General features: G+C 31.8%; 2 protein-coding genes across 2 annotated transcripts; one reads left to right on the top strand and one right to left on the bottom strand.

Annotated features, from left to right (window-relative positions):
- The first annotated feature begins 13035 nt into the window (after positions 1-13035).
- LOC130812734 (laccase-17-like) lies at positions 13036-17308 on the top strand. The gene is made up of 6 exons (XM_057678309.1): positions 13036-13726; positions 13841-13992; positions 14386-14630; positions 14843-14971; positions 15060-16022; positions 17171-17308. Exons 1-6 carry the CDS (start codon positions 13589-13591, stop codon positions 17299-17301), a joined length of 1758 nt encoding a protein of 585 aa, XP_057534292.1. The 5' UTR covers positions 13036-13588; the 3' UTR covers positions 17302-17308.
- Positions 17309-19057: 1749 nt separating this feature from the next.
- Positions 19058-22136, bottom strand: LOC130812736 (PAN domain-containing protein At5g03700). Its single transcript, XM_057678310.1, has one exon. It carries the CDS (start codon positions 21073-21075, stop codon positions 19561-19563), a length of 1515 nt encoding a protein of 504 aa, XP_057534293.1. The 5' UTR covers positions 21076-22136; the 3' UTR covers positions 19058-19560.
- Positions 22137-24711: the final 2575 nt, after the last annotated feature.

Below are 24711 nucleotides of genomic sequence, written 5' to 3'. Positions count from 1 at the left end.
TATGAGTGTCAATAATTAAAAAGCATATTAAAATTAGTGAAAATTAATTTTATATAATAGAATTTAAAGATTGAAATTTAAGTTAAAAGATATTTTACACCCTGTAAATTGAAATTTTCCTATTAAATCATTTCTTTTTTTTGCTTCTAAAATTGTGATTACGCTTTCCTATTTAGTATTTATAAAATTATATACTCTACATTGACTTCTCATATTATGAAACGAACTTAATATCATAAATCTTAAAATGAATTAAGTTTAAACAAAATTATTTTTCATAGATTATAACTTCTATATACACATTGACTACTCATATCATTAAACCACCATAACATGTTGATAATTACACATTTACACTAGTTTATATCAAAGTGATATAGTCCCTTTATGAAGCTAGTGTCATTTGACTCCCACTAAAACTCAAAACTTTGAAATTTTCTTTTAGCGTATATTTGAAATATTTGTGTATTTTTTAATTATGTTTGAATATTTAACTAGATTATATTTTTACGGTTATATTTTAATGCTATTGAGCATAATTTTTAAATTCAACAATAATTTATCATTTATGATTCCTAACTTAAGTAATTAGGTTTAAAAGTAGGGAACAGTTTTTCCAATCATTTTCTTTTATACATATTAAATAATGAAATAATATAATAAAATGGTGGACTGTTACTTCATTACAATGACTTATAGAATAAACTAAAGTTATTATTCTATAAATAAATGAGAATAACTTGTGAGTGTAACTGAAGGTCCAAAAATGCTTAGAACATATGCATTAAAAGGGTAAAAAAATATCATACAATAATGGAACTTGAAAGGTCTAAGAAATGGTATTATGCCCTTCAATTATTGCATAAATATAATTCAAATAATAATGTTAAATTAAAAAGTTATTTGACACGAATAATTAGACTAAATTAAGTAGTTTTAGAGTCAAATGGAAAAATAATAAGGGCGGTGATGTGGAGTCAGCTAAGCATTTGGCTCTTGCCTGGAATGGTGCATGCTTCTTTGCTTGTTGCTGACCTATTTATGCTTAATTAATGGGGCCTAAACAATGATCGTCATATACCAGACGCTTCTGACTCTTTCTGTTATTATTTTATCCAATGACAAAATTAATGAAAAAAAGTTAGATCATAACCATTAGATTTAGGATAAAGTTATTGGGAAAAATATAAAGACCACAAATATTATAAATGTTTGAATAAAATTAGTGGGAATAATACAAAACCATAATATTATAAAAATGTTAAAATAAAGTTCACAAAAATAAATAAGATCCGTAAATATTAAAAATATTAAAACTAAAATAACTACAATTAATTATGTCTAAAAAATAATAAGAATATAAGTTTTTTATAAAAATAAGGGAAATTTGCAAAGAAACACCTTTTAAAACCCCTTTTTTGTAAAGAAACACCTTTTATAATTTTTTTTGTAAAAAAACACCTTTTAAGAGACTTTTTTTTAAAAAAAACACCTTAAATCAATTTCCGGTGACTTTTATCAACTTTCTGGCGTTGACTATGCCATTTGAGCTCAAAAGTCAACGCCGAAAAGTTGACAAATGGCATAGTCAACGCCAAAAAGTTGACAAAAGTCACCGGAAACTGATTTAAGGTGTTTTTTTAATAAAAAGTCTCTTAAAATGTGTTTTTTTACAAAAAAAATTATAAAAAGTGTTTCTTTACAAAAAAGGGGTTTTAAAAGGTGTTTCTTTGCAAATTTCCCTAAAAATAATAAATAAAAGAAACAAAATGAAAAATGAAAATATCAACAATTGGAGAGAGGGAGACTACTTTATAAGAGTTTTTGACTTTTAAATATTGCTCTAGCCAAATCCGGCATGTGCATACACGTAATAGTGTTGGACACTTTTATTTGTATTTTCTTTCCATTTTGTGGTCAAGTTTGTTGAATTGAACACTTCATTGTTGTCCATATGGAAGAAATAAATTGGAGTAATATCACTTTATATATTTGAGGAGTAGGTTGTATTTAAAAATGGTTATGAATTTAAGATGCTATTGGATTTGTTCTGAATTTGGCTTTATTTTTAGGGAATAAGTCTAATCTTTGTGATTCAGCAAATTTGAGTTTTATTTTAAGTCCAAAAATGAGTATAGGTTTGGGTTTAAGGTCTACAAACCCACATTCGACCTAGACTTTCTCTAGACCCATTTAAGACTCTGAGTCACTAGATTCGACCTAGACCCGTCAAACCTGCTATAGACTCTACCTATCATAAAACCCAAAATCAATAAAGGTTCATTCTAAACTTATTTCTATATTTATTAATTTGGACTCGATTTAGACTTATGTACAATTATAGACCCATTTTAATACGAATAAAACCTTTAAAATGTAAAAAAGTTTAAAAGTTTGGATAATTAATTAAATCAACAATCGTGACTCGAAGAGCCTAATTAAGTTTGGATCTAAATTGACATACCCTGAAGATCTGAGTTCAGGTATGAGTCCCCAAAAATTATAGAATCTAGGTTTGTGTCCGGAATTACCCATTGAAGGTCACTATGCTCTTTGTCTCGCATAGTCTTTAGTCACTTTTTGCATCTCCACCTACATGCAAAAATAATAATCCATACTACGATCAATTATAAGACTAGGATTAGTTTTTTGTACTATAGTCAAAATTGGAGTGTTGCGTAATTGCTAGTTAGGGACAAATTGAAGCAAAAATTTAATTTGATAGTTGAGTTTTTAAAATTAACTCTATATACTATATATATAAGACCCCCTTGACCTAGATTTCGTGTAACCAATTCAACCTAATAGATATCAACGAGCAGCACACTATATATATGGCATCGTAAAGAAAAGCAAGAAAGTAGCGATACCTCAAATTGTAACGTTTTGTTATATGGGTACATCCGTATATAGGGGTAAATCCAGAAAAGAAAAGAAGGGATAATAATTTTTTAAAAAATTACATTTATGATTATATGGTACGAACAAGCTGAAAACAATGTATTAGGTGGAGGAGTATCACAATACTCACTTATAAATGATAGCATATAGGGAAGGATAGAGCACGTCAAACCACACCATTATGATATTATCAAATGAGCTAATGAGATGGGCCAATGAAAAATACCACTTTTCGTGAAATTTTTAAAGTTTTACCCTTCTGCTAGATTTTCCAGTAATATAGCCTATGTTACTACTAAATACTGACTCGATCATAGTAGGTTTGCCCCTTTTATAAATGTTACGGAGAATAAGGAGTTAAATATAATGTGTTAAAGTAGTGGAGGTATTTAGAATTAAAGTAGATAATATAAGAGTAAAAGTGATGAGTCATGATTAAAACAAACTAAAAGAATAATAGAATATTCATTTAAAACGAACGAAGTAAAAACACAAAAATAAAATCATTTTAAGGCTTAAGCTATCACTTTGTATGAAACATAAGTAATGTAAAGATAATACATGTGTAATTCAGATATGTACTCTTCTGCCCAACCATTTAGTCTTATTTATTTTTGACACTTTGATTAATTAAGTAAATGGGTTAAAGTAGTGAAATATTTAGATTTAAGAGAGAGAATGCAAATTGTAAAAGTGATAAAGTCATTTAAAAATAAAAATGGGACAAATTATTAAAACATCTTAAAATTTAAAAATAGGGTAAATTGATGGAGGAACTTATACCCTATTTTGGTTTCTTTTATTTTGTTTTAAGCTAAATATTTATTGGAATGTAAGTTGATTGATGTTTGCCAAAGGAAATGCAGGTCATTTTATATAGAAATGAAGAATGCATAATGAAAGAATTAATAGATTGAGTTGGGATGATGATGATTAATTAGGTGTTCATGTGAGACATGAATGGACCTTTCGACCAAACCCAGCGTTAAGCCAGTTAGTTGTTCTATTGCTGGTTGATTTTCCTTTGGAAGTGTGAAGAGTTTAGTGGGATGTCCAACTCAATTTGGGAATGTACCTGATTTTGTTTTGTAATAGTAGTCAGCGTTTGGATTAAGAAATACTGTTAAATGTTGGTAGCATTATTAGTTAAGTTTATGAATCAAAGAAAAAAAAAATTAAAATTAGTTATCTTTAACGTAAAAAAGAAAAAAACAAGGTGAAAGAAATTAGATGAGTAAGAGATGACGTTTGTTTTGATAAATGGTTAGAATTTGAATCCATATTGCAAAATGAAAGGGAGAGTCTTTAATTATTGGATCAATTCATAATTTTCATAAAACCTATGAAGTATAAATTGGATGTAAAGTAAAGAACATTACTATCACTATGTTTAGATATTAAATTAGAAAAGAAAAAAAAGAAATGAAAGGGAAAGGGAATAAATAAAAGCATGAAAAATGCATCTTATTTGTTTAAACAAAACAAAAAGAAAAAAAAGGAAAATAAGTATTTTCCCACTAAATGTGCGGATGAGTAAGTTAAATGAATGAATAATAATTAAAGAAAAAGTGTGGGTTATGACCAAAATTAAAAATGAACAAAAGAGAAACTTAAAAAAAATTAGGCTAATTAAAACATAGGGAATAATAAGTTTGCTTATTAATTCTGATAAAGTGATTTTTCTTAATTCTTAATTCTTAATTCTTAATTCTTAATTCTTAATTCTTCCTTTAAAATAGCTCAATTTATTATATTAAAGGATTAATGTTAGCATTTGGGGTTAAAATAGGAGATATAATTCATCTATTGTTTGTCCATATATAAGTGGAATAATTATTGTTTTTGTGATACTTAATTATGTCCTTTAATATATTATGAACAACAAGGCATTACCCTTTAGGGTGAAAAATGTTTCCATTTAAAATACTTCATTCAACTACCTTTCATTCTTGTTCTTACCCAAACCTTTTTTTGCCTCTTGAGCTTTCTTTGTGATATTCAATTCTAAGTAGGAGTAACTTTTTTTCTTCTAACTTTTTCTTTAATTTGTGATTTGTGGTAGGATGTGTTTATTTGGCGGAAAATATATTTTTATTAAGTAGTTTTCTTTTGTTTGATTTAATATAATACTCTTACAAAAAATGAAAATGTTGAATAGGATAGGGAAAATTGATTTCTTCTAATGTTGAAGAAAATGTTTGCAAAGAAATAAAGTAGTCCCTCCTATTCATCTTAAGTGTCTCATTTCCTTATTTGGTCAAGTCATCTTAAATGTTTCATTTCTATTTTGGGTATGTTAACTTTACCATTTTATCCTTATTAAACTTAACGTTTTCACACCTTTGCACCTACTAACCCCATTTACCCCTATTAATAAAAACACTACACTTTTTTTTTTTACATGTGGTCCCATTTGACCACCTAAAAAATGATGAAAAAGCAAATGGGACATATTAGGTAAATAGGAGGGAGTAATAAACATATACTTTTCATCCAAATTATATTTTCTACTTTTATTATTTAAATCCAATCACAAAACAAACAATAAAAAATATTCAAAAAAACTTTTTTTTTTTAATTTTTTTTTTTACAAATCAAACACTCCATATCTGAATTCTACGCTCCTCAAAGAGAAGGAGTTATGTAAGTCTAGAGCTAGAGACTTCTGGTTACATAGTGGGGATCGCAACACAGCCTTCTTTCACCAATTTGTTCTTATTAGGAGAAAAAGAAATAGAATAGAGTCAATCCTCGATGCCCAGGGCATCCCCACCTTTGACCCTTCCCATATAGCTGACATCTTTCGCTCGTATTTTCTTTCTCTTTTTTCATCCCAAGCCCTAAACTGTCCTCTCCTCCCCTCCTCTTCTCCTAACCCCTCCATCTCGGTTTCCTTTATCCCCTCTTTAGTTGAGATAAAGAGAGTCGTTTTCTCCCTCCCAACCTTAAAATCCCCTGGTCTTGATCGCTTCTATAGCCTTTTCTATCATAGGCATTGGTCAACCATTGAATCATCCCTTGTCTCCTTTGTCCAACATACCTTCTCCGTAGGCTTTATCAACCCGAAAATAAATCTCCCGGCCAACCCTAGCCAATTCCACCCGATTAGCCTATGTAACTCTATTTACAAGATCAACTCTAGAATTTTAGTCTCTAAGATTCGTCCTCCTCTCAACTCCCTTATTTCTCCCTACCAAAACAGCTTCCTGCCAGGAAGGGGGACGGAGGTTAACTTCCTTATCGCATCTGAAATCCTTCATTCCATGCAAGTCAAGAAGGTAGGAGGAGCTTTATAAGATCTTCTCTTATCCACCATGGGTTTGATGAGCCATCATGCAAACTCATTATGAGTTGTGTGTCCACCTCTTCCATTTCTGTCTTAACCAACGGCTCTCCATCGGCCCCTTTTTCTCCTTCTAAAGGAATTCGCCAAGGTGATCCTATCTCTCCCTACCTGTTTATCCTATGTATGGAAGCCTTGTCCAGGAAAATCGAGCATTTTGTTCATCAAGGTCTTTGAAAACCCTTTTCTTTGAAAGGTAACAAAGCAATTATTTCGCACCATATGTTTGCCGATGACCTCCTCCTATTTGGAAAAGCTAACATGGATACCATCTCTTCTGTTAAAGAGGTCCTCTAAGATTTTAGCTCAAAATCTGGTTTGTCAGCAAACCCTAAAAAATGCACCCTTTGCTTCTCAAGAAATGCTCCTGAGGCTACGCAGAAAGCCTTATTTGACCTCCATTCCATTCCTGTCTCCGGTTGCCTCGGTACTTACCTAGGATTCCCCCTCCTAGATAAGTGTCCTTCCCTTTCCACCTTGCATGAAATCACTCGCAAAATCTCTGCTAGACTGGCCTCTTGGAAATCCAAGCTCTTTTCCAAAGCAGGACCCCTTGTCCTCATTAATTCAACCCTTAACTCCATCTCTTCCTACACTTCTTCCTGCCTTAGGTTCCCTAAAGCTCTAAGCTCAAAAATCGATCAAATAATTAGAAATTTCTTTTGGGGATCCTCTAATTCTACCACCAACAAACTCCATCTGGTTGCTTGGAAATTCATCTCTGCTCCTAAAAGCCTTGGTGGTTTGGGCATTAGACAAAATGACCTAGCTAACCAAATTACACAACTTAAACTTTGCTGGAAACTCCATTCCGAAAGATCTCTGGCATCCTCTTTCTTTCAGGCCAAATACCAAAAAAAGGATTCTTCCTCCCGACCCTTTAATTGGGGTTCCCATATCTGGAAAAATTTACGCAAAGTTTAGGGCCTCTTCGAACATACTGCCACTTGGAATATGAATTCATCCTCTGATCTCTCCCTTTGGTTTGATAATTGGTCTCAGATAAGTTTCCTTAGATCAATCCTTATTGGCCTTTTATGCCCTAACGATCACATCTTAACCCTAAGAGACCTCTTGGCTAATAACCGATGGAACTTGTCTTGCATTTTCTACCCCCTTCCGCCCTGGCTTATTAATCATATCTCGGCTTTACCCATTTCTAAATCAGGTCCTAACCTGATGGTTTGTAACCTTTCTTTAGGGAAGTTTTTCAACTCTCATGATCTCTAATCCTTCCTCCCCTAATTTAAAACACCACCGCCCACCCTCTTTAGCTAGAAATGATCTGGAAAACAAATGTCCCCCTAAAATCTCTATCTTTCTTTGGTAAACTCTTTGCCACCGCTCCATCCTCCATACTTCCGACTACCCCTCCTGCCCTTCTCCTGCAGAAACTTCTATCCACTGCCTCAGAGACTGCTTAGTGGCTTAAGATTTTTGGATACTTTTCCGCATTGTCTAAAATTTTTTTCACCCTTAAGCTTTCTACTTGGTAAGAGTTAAACCTCAAGTTCTCATCTTACTTCAACTCTATTCCTTGGCCAACTTGGTTCAGCTTTTCCATGTGGACCTTGTGGACTAGACGGAATAACATGGTCTTTTTCAAACCCAATCCCCCAATTTCCTTTTCTTTCAACCACACAAAAGCCTCCGCTCTAAACTTCTTCTTTTCCCAACCTCTCCAAGGGTACTCTGCCTCTAACCCTCTTGCACCTCCTAACACTGCCCCTACCCAGGGTTTGCTTATTCAAGTATATGCTTCCTTTCTGCCAACCTCCAACCTTTGCACCATTGGGGTTGTCTACTTCTCTCCTACAGGGTCTTGGCACTCTTCTTTTGTCCTCTTTGCTACGGCTCTTGATGCTAATATGGCGGAAATCCTTGCTATTATTACTGGTTTTATGGTGGCTGATCTTCTCTCTTGGACCGAGTTTTCTATCATTTCAGACTCTAAAGTAGCAGCGGACAATTTGACAAGTTTTTCTCCTATCAAGGACAAATGTTCCTTACTTGGCACATTTTATAGGGATCTCCCAAGCTGGAATCTGAAGAAGGAAGCGTGTCATGTTCCCAGACAGGAAGTTCACATTGCAGATTGTCTTTCTCACCAAGCGCGAACAGAGATTCCCCAGCTGCTTAGGCTCTTTAGGCTCATCGCCTCCCTGATCTTTAGAGACAATTCTACTATTTTTTATTTCAGTCAGATGTATCTGTATCATGATGTATTTTTAGACTGTTTATTTGCTCCTGTAGTCTCTCCTCCCCCACCTACTACGGAGGATAATGAGAACTGTTATTTCCCTTTTGATGTACCCTAACTATTTTTAGCTTTATAATATGTTGCTTTATTTCCAAAAGAATACACTTCATATTCCCTAATTGCTAACTCCTAACATCCCCTCCAAATCCTCCTTAAAAGAGCAAATTTAGAAGTATAATTCACATTAATTTGTCCATTCATGATACTCCTTCCGTTTCATACATTTTTCTCAATTACAAATTTATGAATTTTAGTGTCAAACTTTGACTACGATTTTTCATCGATCTATAAGAAAAAACATATTTATGTAGAATCTTATTAGATTCAACTCAATATATACTCTCTTTTTAATTATTAACTTTTTAGAATTTTTCAAAACTCATAGTTAAAAGAGTTTTTTTTATCAAAATGTTGTTCATTGATTGCAAAATTCCCAAAATAATGTTATATAAGTTTAAATTTCCAAATTAATGTCCACCTAAAATGTAGTTTTCCACCAAATTAATATCCACCTAAGGTGTTGGTAAAAAACTCGATTAAAGCAAATTTTGGGTTTATTAATCCTTTGACCAAAATTTTCACTATTGGATCATTTTTCTTGTCTTCTATAATAAGGGAATATTTTGAACTCACCAAAATTATGATGTAAAATGCTCTGATTGGTTTTTGCCCGGCTTCAAAATCTGCGTTTGAAAGATCCCAATGAACTGAAAAATCTTGAAAAATTTGATTTCAAGGGTACTAACTTTGTCTCTTTTGCTTTTAACTTTGTCTCTTTTGCTTTTAAATCGTTCGAACTTTCATTTATTTTTTAAAGTTTTGAATTTTGAGGTGCCTCCGCTTTTAAAGGTTTGATTTATCTTTTACCAGTTGAAATGGTATTTTTCATCCTTTTTTTTCCCTTCTTTCTTCTTCCATCTTGTACTGGTGATCCCCTCCTTCATTTTTCACCATTTTCAATCCTTAAACTCTCTATTTCTTCACCATTTTAAGAAACTAATGAAGAAATTCAGGTATTGGTGATGCCATCTTTCTTCAATTATGGTTCCTTTGAAGAAGAATTTGAAGAAACTAACGAAGAAATCCAAGACACTGTAAATGTAGTTTTGAAGATTTTTATTGGGTATTTGTTAATTTTGAAGGTTTTTCTTTTCGAAAATATTAATTGTTAGTCATCTTTCTTCAATTGGGTATTTGTTTGTCATTTTTCTTCAATTGGGTATTTGTTAATTTTAAAGATTGTTCTTTTATGGAGTTTTTTTTTTAACCATGGTTTGTTCATCATCTTTCTTTCCATTCCTTTCCTTTCCTTTCTTTTATAACTTCAATTGGGTATTTATTTGTCATCTTTCTTTCCTTTCTTTTTCTCTTTTATACCTTCAAGATTTTAAAGATTGCTGTTTTAGAATTGGATTTTTACTGATTTTAAGTCCATTTAAGGTTCTTTACTTTCTGGGTTGTTCTTAAGTTCTCCCATCTTTTCCCCAGATTTGCTCAATTTCTGTTCCTATTCTTTAGTTTTGAATAATCTTGAGCTTCAAAAGGTCTATTTCTCGGAATTGTTGTTGCTTGCTACTGTTACTGATTGTTTATTCATCCTTTTTTTGTGGGTGTTGTTGCAATTTCATGTTTTTGAAGAATTCGTTTTAAAGATTTATAATTTGTTATTTATTGGGTTGTTTTTAAGATCAAAAACAAGAAAATCTCATTCTTATGGTGAAGATGTCATTGTTGAGGGATGGAGAAGATTTGGCTGAGCATAAAAATCAGATGCAGAAAACAAAGAGAAGAAGGTAACCTTATTTCAGGTTATCAAAACCGGAGGAACCTTTAAAAGCGGAGAACACAAAGTTCATACCTTTGAAATCAAATTTTCCAAAAATCTTGTATCATTGGGTACCATTAATTTTGGGTAATTGATAAAAGATTTAAACCTGAATTTTTTTTCACTAATTCTGATGAAAAAACCTTGACAGAATAGCTTGTTACACCATGTGATTGTAATATACAGAAATTTCTGGTTGGAAATCTGGGTTTTGTATGTACAAGAGACAATATTATGAATAGAGAGTCCTGAATTTGGAGAAATGTACGACATTTTTTATGGTCCTGAACAATATGAATCTGAAACTCTTACGGCACGTTCGCTGTAACAAGTCATTATACTTCTCATTTTTACTCAAAACCCAGAATTTAAATTGTGTGTTTAATTGAATTTCAGACGTTTTGAATCGAAACAGAGGGATTGGAAGAAGAAAACTAGGGTTTTGGATTTGAGACTTTTTTTTTTTTTTTGAATAATCCCTGATTCATTAATAAATAGTTATACGATATCTACACGAGCTAAAAATTAGCAAGTACATAACAACTTTAATAAAATAATTCAAAATTAACAAAATTATGATCGTTATGTATGAGATCTGATAATTCTGAATATTCTCTTTTACATCGCTGTTTGACACAGCTTTCTACGAGGGGGTCTTTCGATCTGTTGTAATCTTGAGATAGAATTGAATTTGATGTAGTTGATGGTAATTACAATTTTAGTGTCTGCTGCATTATCGCACTAATCTCTACCAACAAATCAATTAGAAACCAAACTTCATAATTCTAAACTCTCACAAAGAGAGAGATCAAAACCCAATATATGGGTTGAATCAACCCAATATATGGGTTGAATCAACCCAATGAATAAGTAGCACAACTCTAATATAGAGAGAGGACAAATATTTATTCTAATTATAGCCCCAAATCAATTATGGGGATTAAGATTTTTTTTAGAAAGAGAAGAGAGAAAAGGAGGGAGAGGCATTTTGGGTTTGAGACTTAAAGTATTTAGAAAGAGAAGAGAGAAAAGGGGAGAGAGGCATTTTGGGTTTGAGACTTAAGAGTATGGGCAAAGAAGAAAACAAGGGTTAAAGGGGAATTTTGGAGGTTATGCAATTGGAAGGTTTCAAAAATGTGTATTTTGTATATATATTTTTAAAATCTTGTAAATGCCAAATGGGGTATGAAGGATAATAATGTGTTATAAAGTCACTTAATATTCACAAATTGTTGTGAAAGACGGTGTTTTCGAGAGACGCATTAAATATATAAGTTAAATAGTCAAATTTATACAAATTAAAGAGAAAATAAGAATGTGGGCTTTTTGTTTTGAGGTCGTCTCTTTGAAAGACGGTCTTTCACAAAAGTAACTGCTTAATATTTTATTTTGTTGTAGATATCGTATGACATTTTTATTAAATGAATTATTAGAGTTCTTAAAAAAATTTAAAAATAAAAAATTGCGTAATACAAAATGCTCAAACATCAATTAAATGATACTTCTACAAATTATGACTACGTATTTTCATTTTATGAAGTTTTATTTGTTAATCCTAAAAAGCTTTCTATTAATATAGTATCTTTTAACATAATTAATTTTAGTCACATTAATTTTAATACTTCTTGATAGTTATGATCTTCATATATTTTTTTGTTAATTTAATTTTTTATTTTTATTTTTATAATGCTAATGGTCACTATATGCTTTCCATAAAATTTAAATTATCTTTATTATTCAATAAAATAATGTCTTCATTATTTATCTTATTATTATTGTTTTCATCTAAAAGATTATAGTTATTTAAGTGTAAAATATAAACATAAAACATGAAATGAGAGAGTATTTTTTAAATTAAGATGATTGAGATAATAGAAATCAAATTCATACACTAGGAATTGGGATGGATTTTAAAAGCTCCTATACTCTTCTATTCTATCTAATGTATCTTATTTTTTTAATTTAATTCATCCTGATAGATTTTTCTCATTTTTATTTTTAATTATAATATTATTATTTTTACTCTTTTTATATTCTTTTTTGATTTTTTTTTTGATATCAAAAACAAATGAGGCTATTGATTGAAACAGTGGAGTACTCAAAATCTATCATATTTTCGTTATGGATATACAAATCATGTCCTATCCTTGTCCCTTTGTACGCAATAATTCCTATTTATCATAAAAAATAAAAAGAATAATAATAAAATAAATAAAATAAAAAAAAGTAAATTAAAATCACAAAACTCTCAATCTATTGATTCCAACCACATAAAAATAATTTGTTATTTCACAAACAACTGTTATTTACTAAAACATAAAAATAACTGTTATTTATAAATATCACCTTTGGTACGAGCCTATATTAAAATTTTTTTGAAATTTTAAGTAAATCAAATTTAATGTCTAAATTAATGTGTTGAAAGTAATTAACTAATATAGTGAGTGTTTAAAGAAATAGGATGATTTAATTAATTAATTTAATTTGGTCATTTAGCTTCATTTAAGGTTGTTTGAAAATAAGACCATTTTTATTGAGAATTTATGAAGTACAAATGTTTTAGGAAAATTCAGCATAATAATTTTGTGTTATTAACTTTTCTACACAGTAAAATAAGGATTTATTTTTTATGTGGTAAATTTTTACTTCATAATAACAAATTGACATGATCATATATAATAGCAAATGTTAAATTTTCCCTTAGATAACTAAAAAAAAAAAAAATTTTATCCATCACATGTTGACAAGGGTTACCATGTTGGTTTTTCTAAAAGCTACATTTATCATTTTTAGGTGATAATCTTCTGCAAAATTATTGTTTTAAATAAAAAATGGTAGAATTTTTTAATAATAATTCCATATTGTTTAAAAACTTTGTTTCCTTAGTTATGCAATAAAAAGTGTTTACCAAACAATTAAGTACCTTAAAGTGGCGCTAACAAAACTTGTTCGATCAAAATCAGAAGATCAAAATCAAAACTTACTTAACATAACATGAATTGGACATCTTACTAAACAAAAAAACTCAACCATAAGCTGGTGGGTTCTTTTAATCTTTCATATATTTTCATCTAATCACCTAACTAATGTTTATTCAAACATATATCCCCTACTTCTAATCATAGTCACCAACTATATATATATATATATATGAATTTATAGCCCATCTATTTCATCATTCAATCAAAACAACTTAATTCCAAATATTGTTCCAAGACATTGTCTACATTTAGAGCAAAAAAAAAAAAAACAGAGATAGATGGAATTTAATGTCGGTTTTAAACAATTATTAGGTTACTTGCACCTTATGTTCTTCCTAATAGTTTCTACTTTATGGGTTAATATGTCGAATGTCAATGCTAAACATACAGGCATAATTCGGCGTTACAATTTTGAAGTACGTAGCAAGATATTGTTTCTTTATCTTGGTTAAATTGTTATTTTTTCATTTTTTTATGGTATTTATAATATGCATGTATGTTATTTGTTGACGTGTACATGAATTATATAGGTGAAGATGCAAAATGTGACAAGGTTATGTCAAACAAAGAGTATTGTCACGGTGAATGGAAAATTCCCAGGACCTAGAATTATAGCAAGGGAAGGTGATACGCTTGAGATTAGAGTGGTTAACCATGTCAAATACAATGTTACTATTCACTGGTAAGTACTTTAGGGTGTACTACTACGACTTTTTATTACATTTTATTTGAATCCATCACTTTGATTCTTATTATATTTTCTTAGACATAAGGAAATCTTTGAAGTAAACATTAGAAAAGATTTCAATTAACTATTAACAGTTATCTTAAATATAAAATTTAACAACTAGCAAATTTGTCAATATTTTTTACTGGTCAAGTCAATTACTCATTGTTTTGGTCAACAACCATTTATCACTACGACCATAAGTCTTTTTTATATAGAACTTGCATGATATGTAATACTAATGGGTGAATATAATTACTAGTAGAGTTGCAATTTAAAAAAAAAGATCCAAGAAAGTATTTGTCAATTCATGAGATTTGTCTAATGTTTCAAGTATATTCTTAACAGGCATGGTATTAGACAATTAAGATCTGGATGGGCTGATGGGCCAGCATACATAACCCAATGCCCGATTCAAGCAGGACAAAGCTACATTTACAATTACACCATCAAAGGCCAAAGAGGAACCTTATTTTGGCACGCTCACATCTCATGGCTTAGGGCCACTGTGTATGGCCCTATTGTGATTTTACCAAAGCGTGGAGTTCCTTATCCTTTTCCCCACCCTTTTAAGGAAGTTCCCATCATTTTTGGTAAGCATCTACCTAAAAAAAAAAAGGTTATTTTCGCCAAAAGTTTACGCAGATGGCTGAAGTTTACTCCTAAAATTAACCAACTTTTATACAATAGTAACTAAGTCAAAGCCTTAATCCCAAACAATTAGGGTTAGCTACAAAAACTAATAATAAATCTGTTCTAGCTTTCGGTGATCAACAATTTACTCCTAAACTTATTCTCTTAACAGGGGAATGGTGGAAAGCAGACACAGAATTAGTGATAAACCAAGCAATGAAAACAGGATCAGCCCCTAATCTTTCTGATGCCTTTACCATAAATGGTCTTCCTGGGCCCTTTTACAATTGCTCAAAGAAAGGTACATGAACTAATTACTAATAACTGATCATTAATTACTATGAATTTCTAATTATCTGCTCTAATCACTGATTAATCAAATTGTGTAGATACATTCAAACTGAAGGTGAAGCCAGGCAAAACATACCTTCTAAGATTAATCAATGCAGCACTCAATGATGAGCTTTTCTTCAGCATTGCTAACCATTCACTAACAGTAGTTGAAGCAGATGCAATCTATACAAAACCTTTTAAAGCCAACACTATTCTTATTACTCCTGGACAAACTACTAATGTTCTTCTTAAGACCAAAAACCATCACCCTAATGCATCATTTGTTATGGCAGCTCGAGCATACGCTACCGGCCCGGCAGCATTTGACAATACTACTGCTGCCGGGATACTTGCGTATGCTCATGAACCATCAGAAAAGCCCAAAATCGATAAACTTCCTTTGATTAAACCTAAACTACCATTCTTTAATGACACTTCATTTGCAGCAAAGTTTACAAACAAATTAAGAAGCTTAGCAAACAATAAATTCCCAGCAAAAGTACCTAAAAAGATTGATAGACATTTCTTCTTCACTGTTGGGCTTGGGCTACTACCATGTTCTAAAAACCAATCATGTCCTGGGCCCAATAATACTATGGTTGGGGCTGGTATCAACAATGTGTCTTTTGTACAGCCCAAAATTGCTATGCTTCAAACCCATTTTTTGAGACAATCAAATGGGGTGTTTACAACTAATTTCCCTAAAAACCCACCATTTAAATTTAATTATACTGGTAATCCTCCCAATAATATTATGCTCAGTAAAGGGACTAAAGCAGTGGTACTACCATATAATGCAACTGTAGAACTAGTTATGCAGGATACAAGCATAATAGGGGCTGAAAGTCATCCTCTTCATCTTCATGGATTTAATTTCTTTGTGGTTGGTCAAGGATTTGGTAACTTTGATTCCAAGAAAGATCCTGCTAAGTTCAATCTTGTTGATCCTATTGAGAGAAATACAGTTGGTGTACCTTCGGGTGGTTGGGTTGCGATTAGATTTCGAGCTGATAATCCAGGTAAATGCCTTAAATGGGTCTTTATGGAGTATTATTTATTGCTGGAACTATTACACATTACTATAAATTTATAATAGTCAATAATCTAATTATAATTAACAAAAGCGAGTATTGAAATTATAAGACATTTAACTCAAAATGCATGTTTATGCAGATGGAAATTTAAAAGAAAAAAATTAATTGATTGGGTCTAGGGGTGCATACAGTCCGATCTGATCTGGTTTGGCACTAAAATAAGACCAGACCAGTATAAATATCAGACCGGACCGAACCGGACCAGATTATTTAGAATGATCTGTATGGTATGGTCTTCGGTTTTTTTCTTTTTAAATTAATGTTTTTAGTAAGCTAATGTATTCATCAAATAGAATTTAGATGAAAGAAAATTGAGAAGCGAAGAGTTGCTCGCCAACAGTTAGAAAATAATGGCATACGAACACCAAGATGAATTCTTATTATATCTCTCCGATTAGCAACAATTAGAAAATAATGGCATAGGATCAGTTAGAAAATGAGAGTTAGATGAAAGAAAAATATGAACTTTGAACTTGGAGAAAAAGAAATGTGTATGCGGCTGTGCACTATGGTATAGGTAATAATGGCATCAAACATCAATGTTTAGAAAATAATTAGGCATACAAACAGCCAGTCAATGCCGCATACTTGTTTCAAAATTCTTTAAGAACTCAAGCCTATTATTACTAGGGTTTATGGTCTTCGATTTATGGTTTACATTAGACTATGGTTTACATCAGACCAAAAAGTATTACGGTTTACGGTTTGGTTCGATTTAAAAATTATAAAAACGAAGACTAGACCGAAAACTGTAATTTTTTCAAAAAAAAAAAAACTAGACCAGACCATTTAGATCGTAAACCAGACCAAATATTTAAATTACGGTTTGGTCCGATTTGGTTTGCAGTTTTGACCAAACTTTGTTCTGTTCTAATTGGGTCAGGTTGAGCAAGCCGAGAAGGCCCAACCCATTTGAGCCTGCTAAAGCTCAGTGTCAGACCGGCCCTTATTGGACTCATTGTAAAAGGCTTGCGATCACTAATAGAATTATACGGTGTTTGGATAACGTAATTATAGAGCATGTAGATGGTGTTTTTAAAAGCATAATACTAAATTATGTGGTGAATATTTAGGGGTGTGGTTCATGCATTGCCACTTGGAAGTACACACGAGCTGGGGATTGAAGATGGCATGGATTGTAAATGATGGAAACAAGAAGAACGAAAAACTGCCGCCACCACCAGCTGATCTTCCAAAATGTTAGGAGTACTTCTACCGTTCTACGTTTGAGGGTGTTTTGTCTTTCATGTTATTACTTTCTTGTTTATTTGCATTATTCTTTTTGTGCCTAGTTGGCTGGGTAGTGGTCTATAGATGACTATATGTTTCTTGATTTTTTTGTCATAAATAATTTAGATAAATTTGTAAATCTAGAAACAATTTTCGTGTACTTTACTTTTTTAATTAACATGTATGCTAAGGAAAGTCAGTTTGTAAGACAATTCCGTTTCTTTTAATTAGTTGAATGAAATGCAAAATATGTTCTCGATTTGCTCCGCAATTGGAATAACTTTAGGTCAAAATGGTGCTTCAACATACATTATCATTATGATGCTACTTAATATAACTTGCTCATAAAAATTATGATAACGTTCTAAAAAGAATAAAAAAGGGCAAATCATACCATAAAAAAGGGTGCAGCCAAGAATCTCTCAAATCGAAAATTGTCTGAAAAAAAAAAGCAAAGCAAGAAAAGACAAAACTAAGAAATTCAACAAGACAGAAAAAATTAAGGCACATAACCCAAAAATAAAAAAGAATCATGAAGGTTAGAGCAAATATCTATCCCTACACCCTAGTCAAGTCCATAAAAAGGTAAAATTCGCTCGTGTTATTACTAATTTGCTCATCTCACATTTTATTAGATCTACTACGACTTTTTTTACATCAATCATAATGCTTTTCATTCTTCCCCTGGAGCGTCGCTAGACCTCTATTGCACGTGTCTAAATCATTTTAATTTACATAGGCCTACAGAGATGGGTGCAATCATCGGCCTCTCCAAACTAGTTGACTATTGAAAGTTGAAACGAGGGAAGAGCAGATCTAGTACTAGTTTAAAGTTTAGATCAACATGAAGAGAAGTTAGGTAGCGAGCGGCTAACAGCAACTGGTGCATCAACTTTTCGTTTGTCATTTACTGCATAACTCAGGCCCACTCACTCAAGTAATTTTCGTCATTCCTTGCGTCACCATACGCATTGGAGAAGAAAGTAGCCACTACCCCATCATTCTTTAATTCATTCTCCGACTTTTTTACTTTGCACGATAAGTTAATCAATTGCAGATAAAGTAATTCGGCCTTACATATCTTTCATTTTAAAGGCCTAAAGTTCAATTTAAATTAAGATTATTTCTGTATAGATGACATGGAGAAGAGAATGAGAAGTATAGACTCAGTGCATGAAATATTAAGAAATGGTGTACGATAAAATTAGTATGAGCTAAATTTATTTTAGATTTATTTTAATATTTAATATTGATTTTTACCGTTCAAAGGACTACTTTTAATAAGCCAATTAAAATTCTGAATGTCTGATAATATTTACACTTTCTAGAATGAATTAGGGCTTTAGCTCATTATTTGTTTATTAAACAAGTAGTAGATTAGTACCTTGTCGTCAACCAATTCAAGCGTGGTATTACCTAATTTTCAACAATGAATTTATGCACTTGTGATCTCAATATACAGCAACTTGCAACAAAGTCAAACACACTTTTTTCCTTCTATAATATTTATTACATTGAGTATGAAGATTTGATCTAACAAGGAATTACTAGGCCAATAGCTAGGGCATTGTGTTTGAAACAAATTTGATGATTTGATATTTATCCAACTTTGTATTCAAATTCAATTTGATCCGACTTTAAAATAAATTTAAAATTATATAAAAATCAATATGGACATAAAATCCGATTTTAAATCGACCCAAAATATTTAACTTGAAATCGGCCCAATAACCCGAATAAACACCAATAGCTAAATCCAAGAGTACATTATTTTACATTCAGTGGTCACAAAACAGCCACATTATCTCATGATCCAATGTAAATACAAGTATACAACTAGCACTATTTGTAATCTCAGTCAACTCCTAACTTGTGGAAAATCACACACAACGCAAATCAATTGATAGTATAACCATAATACAGTTGAAAAATAGGGATATACTCTGAAATTCTAGTATTAATTGCACTCAATTATATTTCAAAAGAACTTAAGAGTACTTACTCTCCCTATTCCTTCTAATTGTAAAGTCAATGGAAGCACAAATTTCTATTTATATAAAAAAAAAGTTCAATTTTAAAACACATATACAAAAATCATAAAAATATATTAAAAATTTTAACATTTTTTTTAATTTAGTGTCCTAATGTGCAGACGCCAAAAGGCAATTGAATCTGCCCTGTTTGTAGGCATTCACACACATCCGATGAAGTTGACTTCTATATTGTACTATTATCATCTATTGCTTAATTCAACTGATCCGAAACTAGAGGATCTCAAATCTTTATATGGCCCAGGAGCATTAATATCCTCTTTCTCTAAAATACTATTATGATTATTGACCATCTTGTTCCTCTTCCAAAATTTGTACACTCCAAATCCAATAACTAATCCAAGCACAATGATGGCCCCACTTAAAAGTCCAATCCCAATTCCTAATCTTTCATCTCTTTTCTTCTTTCCACCTTCCCACATCTTAAAATAACCCATCTTACTTTCATGTCCTACAACTTCTAGGATTGTTTGTATAGGGTAATCAACATTGTAACAAAACTTTGAACCATTGTTGTACAATACACCCCAACACGTGCAATTTTGTTTACATGACTTCTCACATTCCTCAAACGACGTCATTTCAATGTAAGACATAAGCTCTTTGTATGGCAACTCAACTCCTATCCTCCTAATCTCCGAAATTTTGTTCTTTTTATTTGTACTTTCTTCGCAAAGGTCCTTAATCTCTTGTGTTTGGTAACACTGATCGACTTTAGCAAGGGTTCGATTATCTAAACAAGAACAACCAAACCCGGGCCTACAAAGCCCATATAGCCCACAAGCGCTAGGTAACTCACATGTTTCCGATATTGCCTCATAATCTAAGACCCAACTCGAGCTAGACCAGTAATAACCTTTTAAATTACCATCATTTTCTAATCGAACGCGTCTTGGTCCAGGTACAGACCTTTGATAGCTATTAAATGATTCAATATCAACCGGAGTAGACCCATTTTGGTAAAGTCCCATGAACCCATCTGAGCTTATACGAGCCAAAATTGGACCATGACCTATTATTATATTGGCCTTGGCTTGCATGGCTCGATGTCGATAGTATATTTGGTCTGAACCCGAACCTAAAGACTTGAATTTAGCGTACAAGCCAATAAAATCAGGACCTAAACGCATCGTATAAAGCCCATTCATAGAAATAAGTGACATGGTAGAAGTGAAATTTTGATTTTCCAAAAGGGTATCAGAAGGAGACTCAAAACTTTGCCATAAAACAGATGGAGATTTCTCACCCTTAAGGATTTGCAAATTAGAACTACCAGCAAGCACAACAAGATCCCCATCCGTATTCGTGGACCAAACTACCCTTGAATGATGGTTTGTAACTACAATACTCCCATTGAAGATGAGCTGAGTATGTTTGTCCCACTGGGTCGGCTCAGTAAAGTTAGCCTGCCAAAGGGACTCACCAGAAGGAACATGGAGTACAGCAAGCGCGAGTTGATCCTGGTTAACTCGGAGGAAAGTGAGTGAAAAGTTTCCGGTGGAATCGCTCAAAAGGGGCTGAAAATTTGGTGTAGTTGGATTTGGAGATGCTGTAAAGCCTTTGAATAGCTGTTGAGGAGCAGCAGCTAATTCAGTAAAAAGGGTAATTATGATTGCAGAAAATAGAAGAAATGGATAAAGGAGTGTTTTTGCTTTAACATTTATGATGGGTTTCTTCATTTTTGTTGATGAAGACATTATTATTTTGAGTGTGGAAATAAAATGGAGCCAAAACAAAATACAGCCATGTGAGGATAGAACAAATATCAAAGTATTTGCGTTTGAACTTTAGTGCTAGTGATTACTTATATTCTGATTACTTATATTCCTATGTAATATAAGCAGGAGTTGATGGATATATAAGATAATTGAGCTTCATAGGGTTGGTTGAATTGGTTTCTTGACACGAGTAAGAAGTAGACTATTATAAGAGTATTTATTTGTATTTTTGTTGAGAAACAGACAGGTTGGATTTGTAACTTATTGCATCTCCATTCACAGAAATATAAATGCATATTTAATATTAAAGTGGCATGACTATGATATTTGACTTTACAGAAAAGCTCATAGACTATGGTAGGTCGCACATTACAAGATTAGTATTAATCAAGAGTCAGGGTTTGAATTTGGTATAACTAAAACCAAACTCAAACCCATTTAATTTATAAGGACCCACAAACTCATAATCGTACCACAAGGTTTGAAAATTATGAATCCGAACAAAGACTTAACTGACTTGTGACTTCAAGATTTAAAATGAGTCTTAATCTGATTGTTCTTACCAGATTATTTTTTTAAACTCTAAGGTGAGCTCTAACTAGGTATCAAATGTTTTTATCGATCGAGTTTGGGTCTAAAAGAAAGCCTAATAAATTAAAAATTGGTCTAGAGTCTATTTTATCTTGGGTCATGGTTGAGTTTGGATCTAGTGCAGGCTTAAATGGGTTTGGATCAAGGCAGGCTTACATGGGTTAGGATATAAAAATATAAGACCCATACTTGGACCTTATATCCATCTATTTTTGGACTTCAATCCCACTCATGCGTTATGTCTCATAAAATTAATCCCCAAATCTAAGGTCAAGTTAGGGCAAGTCCAATAAAATATTGGACCCTCAAAATATAGGGATGCACAAAGTATGATCAAAGTTGCAAATCCAAGCGAACCAAATAGCGCAATCACAAATCAGTTCAATTAACGATTTCAAATTTTCGATTTGATCTTTTATTATTTAGGTATACAGTCTATCATTTTATCTATCATTGAAAATTGTAAACTGAACCAAACAGTTAAGTTTTTACAAATTGGGTTCAAAACAGCAAACCACAACCAAAAAATGGTTTTTTTTTTTTTAATACATAGCTTCAATATTAATAATAAAAAAAGTTATTCACACATAATACACTAAATTTTGAAAATAAAATTGAATTTTTGATGTAATACAATTACTTTATTTAGTAAGAAATTAGTTTTCAATTTAAAGATGGCTATTTAGGAAAATGTTGAAAACCGCAAATCAAATCAATTTTAGGGCTAAAACAGTTTAGATAGGTTTATAAAACTTTCATTCAAGATTTTCTGATTTGATTCAATCTAGGTATCAAGTCAAAATATTTTCACCCATATCAAACTGTCAAACATATGGCTCACTCTAGTCACAACAGCCCGGCCCAACACAAATGTGAAAAGTCATAACGCTTTGCGTGGATTGAAGATATTGGATAGGTAGAAAAGGGAGTAATTTGAAAGGATATGTTTGGATAACAAATTTGAAGAAAAGGGATTAAAAAGAAAGAGATTTGGAGATATTAGTTCTATTAATTTTATTGATGACAAAATCTCTCTACAAATGGAAAGATTTTAAATGGTTTTACTATTCTTTTCCCTCTTAAACTAACAAACGAAGCTTTGCTTATCATTCCATTCTCTTTCTTCCTCTTCGCTCTCTTCTCCTTTTGTTCTATTCCTTTCCTCCTTAACTTTATCCAAATGTAGTTTAAAAGAAACTTTAGTTTAGTGAATAGCAACTTCAGATGAATAAAAAGCACACAGATGAATAAAAGGCACAAATGGACACTATTTTGAAATGTACATAAGCAAGTTATTGATGGCCGGGCACTCAAAAGTACATGTAGTGATGAAGATGAAATTCCCCCAGCCATGAATAGATGTCCATGAAGAACCAAGACTCTTCTTATCCATCATCTCAAACATGTTTTTTACAAATACAACATTCTCATTGAAAGTATTAGACCTGATCCCCCAAAACCCGTTCAGGCGGAAGTCATTTGGCTCTGTGGGCTATGGTAATGGCATGTTGTTGATCAATTCTTTTAATTGCCAAATTACACTAAGTGCCTGAACTTGACCATTAACTACAAAACATTAAGCCACAAGGTGTAGATAGATTGCTGAACATTGTCTTTCGCCTTCAACAATATAAGCAAATGACTGCATGATTATTGACGGTGCCAAATAAACATGTCATAGTACTAATAGTGCCAACATTCCCATTCACTTCAATCGATTCCATCCTCTACATATATTTAAGGCTGCAAGGCATTATCAAAAAGGAAAATTGCTTGGTAACTACCTAGAAAAACATCACTTTTGTGAAAAATTACTTACAATAAATTTTTTTGTCAAAAAATACCTAAAAAATTTATTTTGTTTGTAAAAAAATACCTACTAACAGAACCATTTGAATTTCCGTTAGATCTTCGAATTTTAACAAAAAAATAAAATAAATGCAAATGTTAGAATAAGCACGTGGGTTTCCAATACCCACTTTCCCAAAATCAAATTGAGAAAAGAAAGATTAGCTTAATCTTAGGGTTTCAAAATGTTGAAGAAACCCATTGTTCTTCATCTTCCCAACGCTGCCATGAACACTATTCTCCTTCCATTCCATAAATCTTCTTTAGGCATTATCAAAAAGGGAAATTGCTTGGTAACTACCTAGAAAAACATCACTTTTGTGAAAAATTACTTACAATAAATTTTTTTGTCAAAAAATACCTAAAAAATTTATTTTGTTTGTAAAAAAATACCTACTAACAGAACCATTTGAATTTCCGTTAGATCTTCGAATTTTAACAAAAAAATAAAATAAATGCAAATGTTAGAATAAGCACGTGGGTTTCCAATACCCACTTTCCCAAAATCAAATTGAGAAAAGAAAGATTAGCTTAATCTTAGGGTTTCAAAATGTTGAAGAAACCCATTGTTCTTCATCTTCCCAACGTTGCCATGAACACTATTCTCCTTCCATTCCATAAATCTTCTTTTCTCAGGTAAGTTTTAATTTGTTTCATTCACCCTCTTTGAACTGCTATGGAATTTTCAAACAGCAATTGAAAAAGGAGGAGAAGTAATTCCGAAACCTATTGTTTGTGTTGAAGCTGGATTTTAAGGCTTGATTTTCAAAAACCAAAATAATAATGGCGTCCTTTAATGGTGAAGAACCTAGAGTTTTTATTGGTTGAATGAGAAAGAGGATGAGAAAGCCGCTTTAATGGAGCTTTTTAATGGCCACGTAACTTGCACATGGAAAGCTAACGAAAATCCTAACTATTCTGTTAGTAGGTATCTTTTGACAAACAAAATAAATTTTTTAGGTATTTTTTGACATAAAAAATTTATTCTAGGTAATTTTGCACAAAAATGATGTTTTTCTAGTTCCTTTTCTAACAATTTTCTCTTTATGGAAATGTCCTTTTGCGTGTACCCAGCAACCATGAGTTCTAAGATACAACATCTATAAGTGACATTTGATCAATAACTCTAAGCATTCATCAAAAACCACACATTCCATACATAGCAATTAATCCATT

The sequence above is a fragment of the Amaranthus tricolor genome, chromosome 5 (assembly GCF_026212465.1).
Source record: "Amaranthus tricolor cultivar Red isolate AtriRed21 chromosome 5, ASM2621246v1, whole genome shotgun sequence".
Lineage (NCBI taxonomy): Eukaryota > Viridiplantae > Streptophyta > Magnoliopsida > Caryophyllales > Amaranthaceae > Amaranthus > Amaranthus tricolor.
The sequence above is the reverse complement of the archived record's forward strand: the minus strand, read 5'-3'. Positions and strand labels throughout refer to the sequence as shown.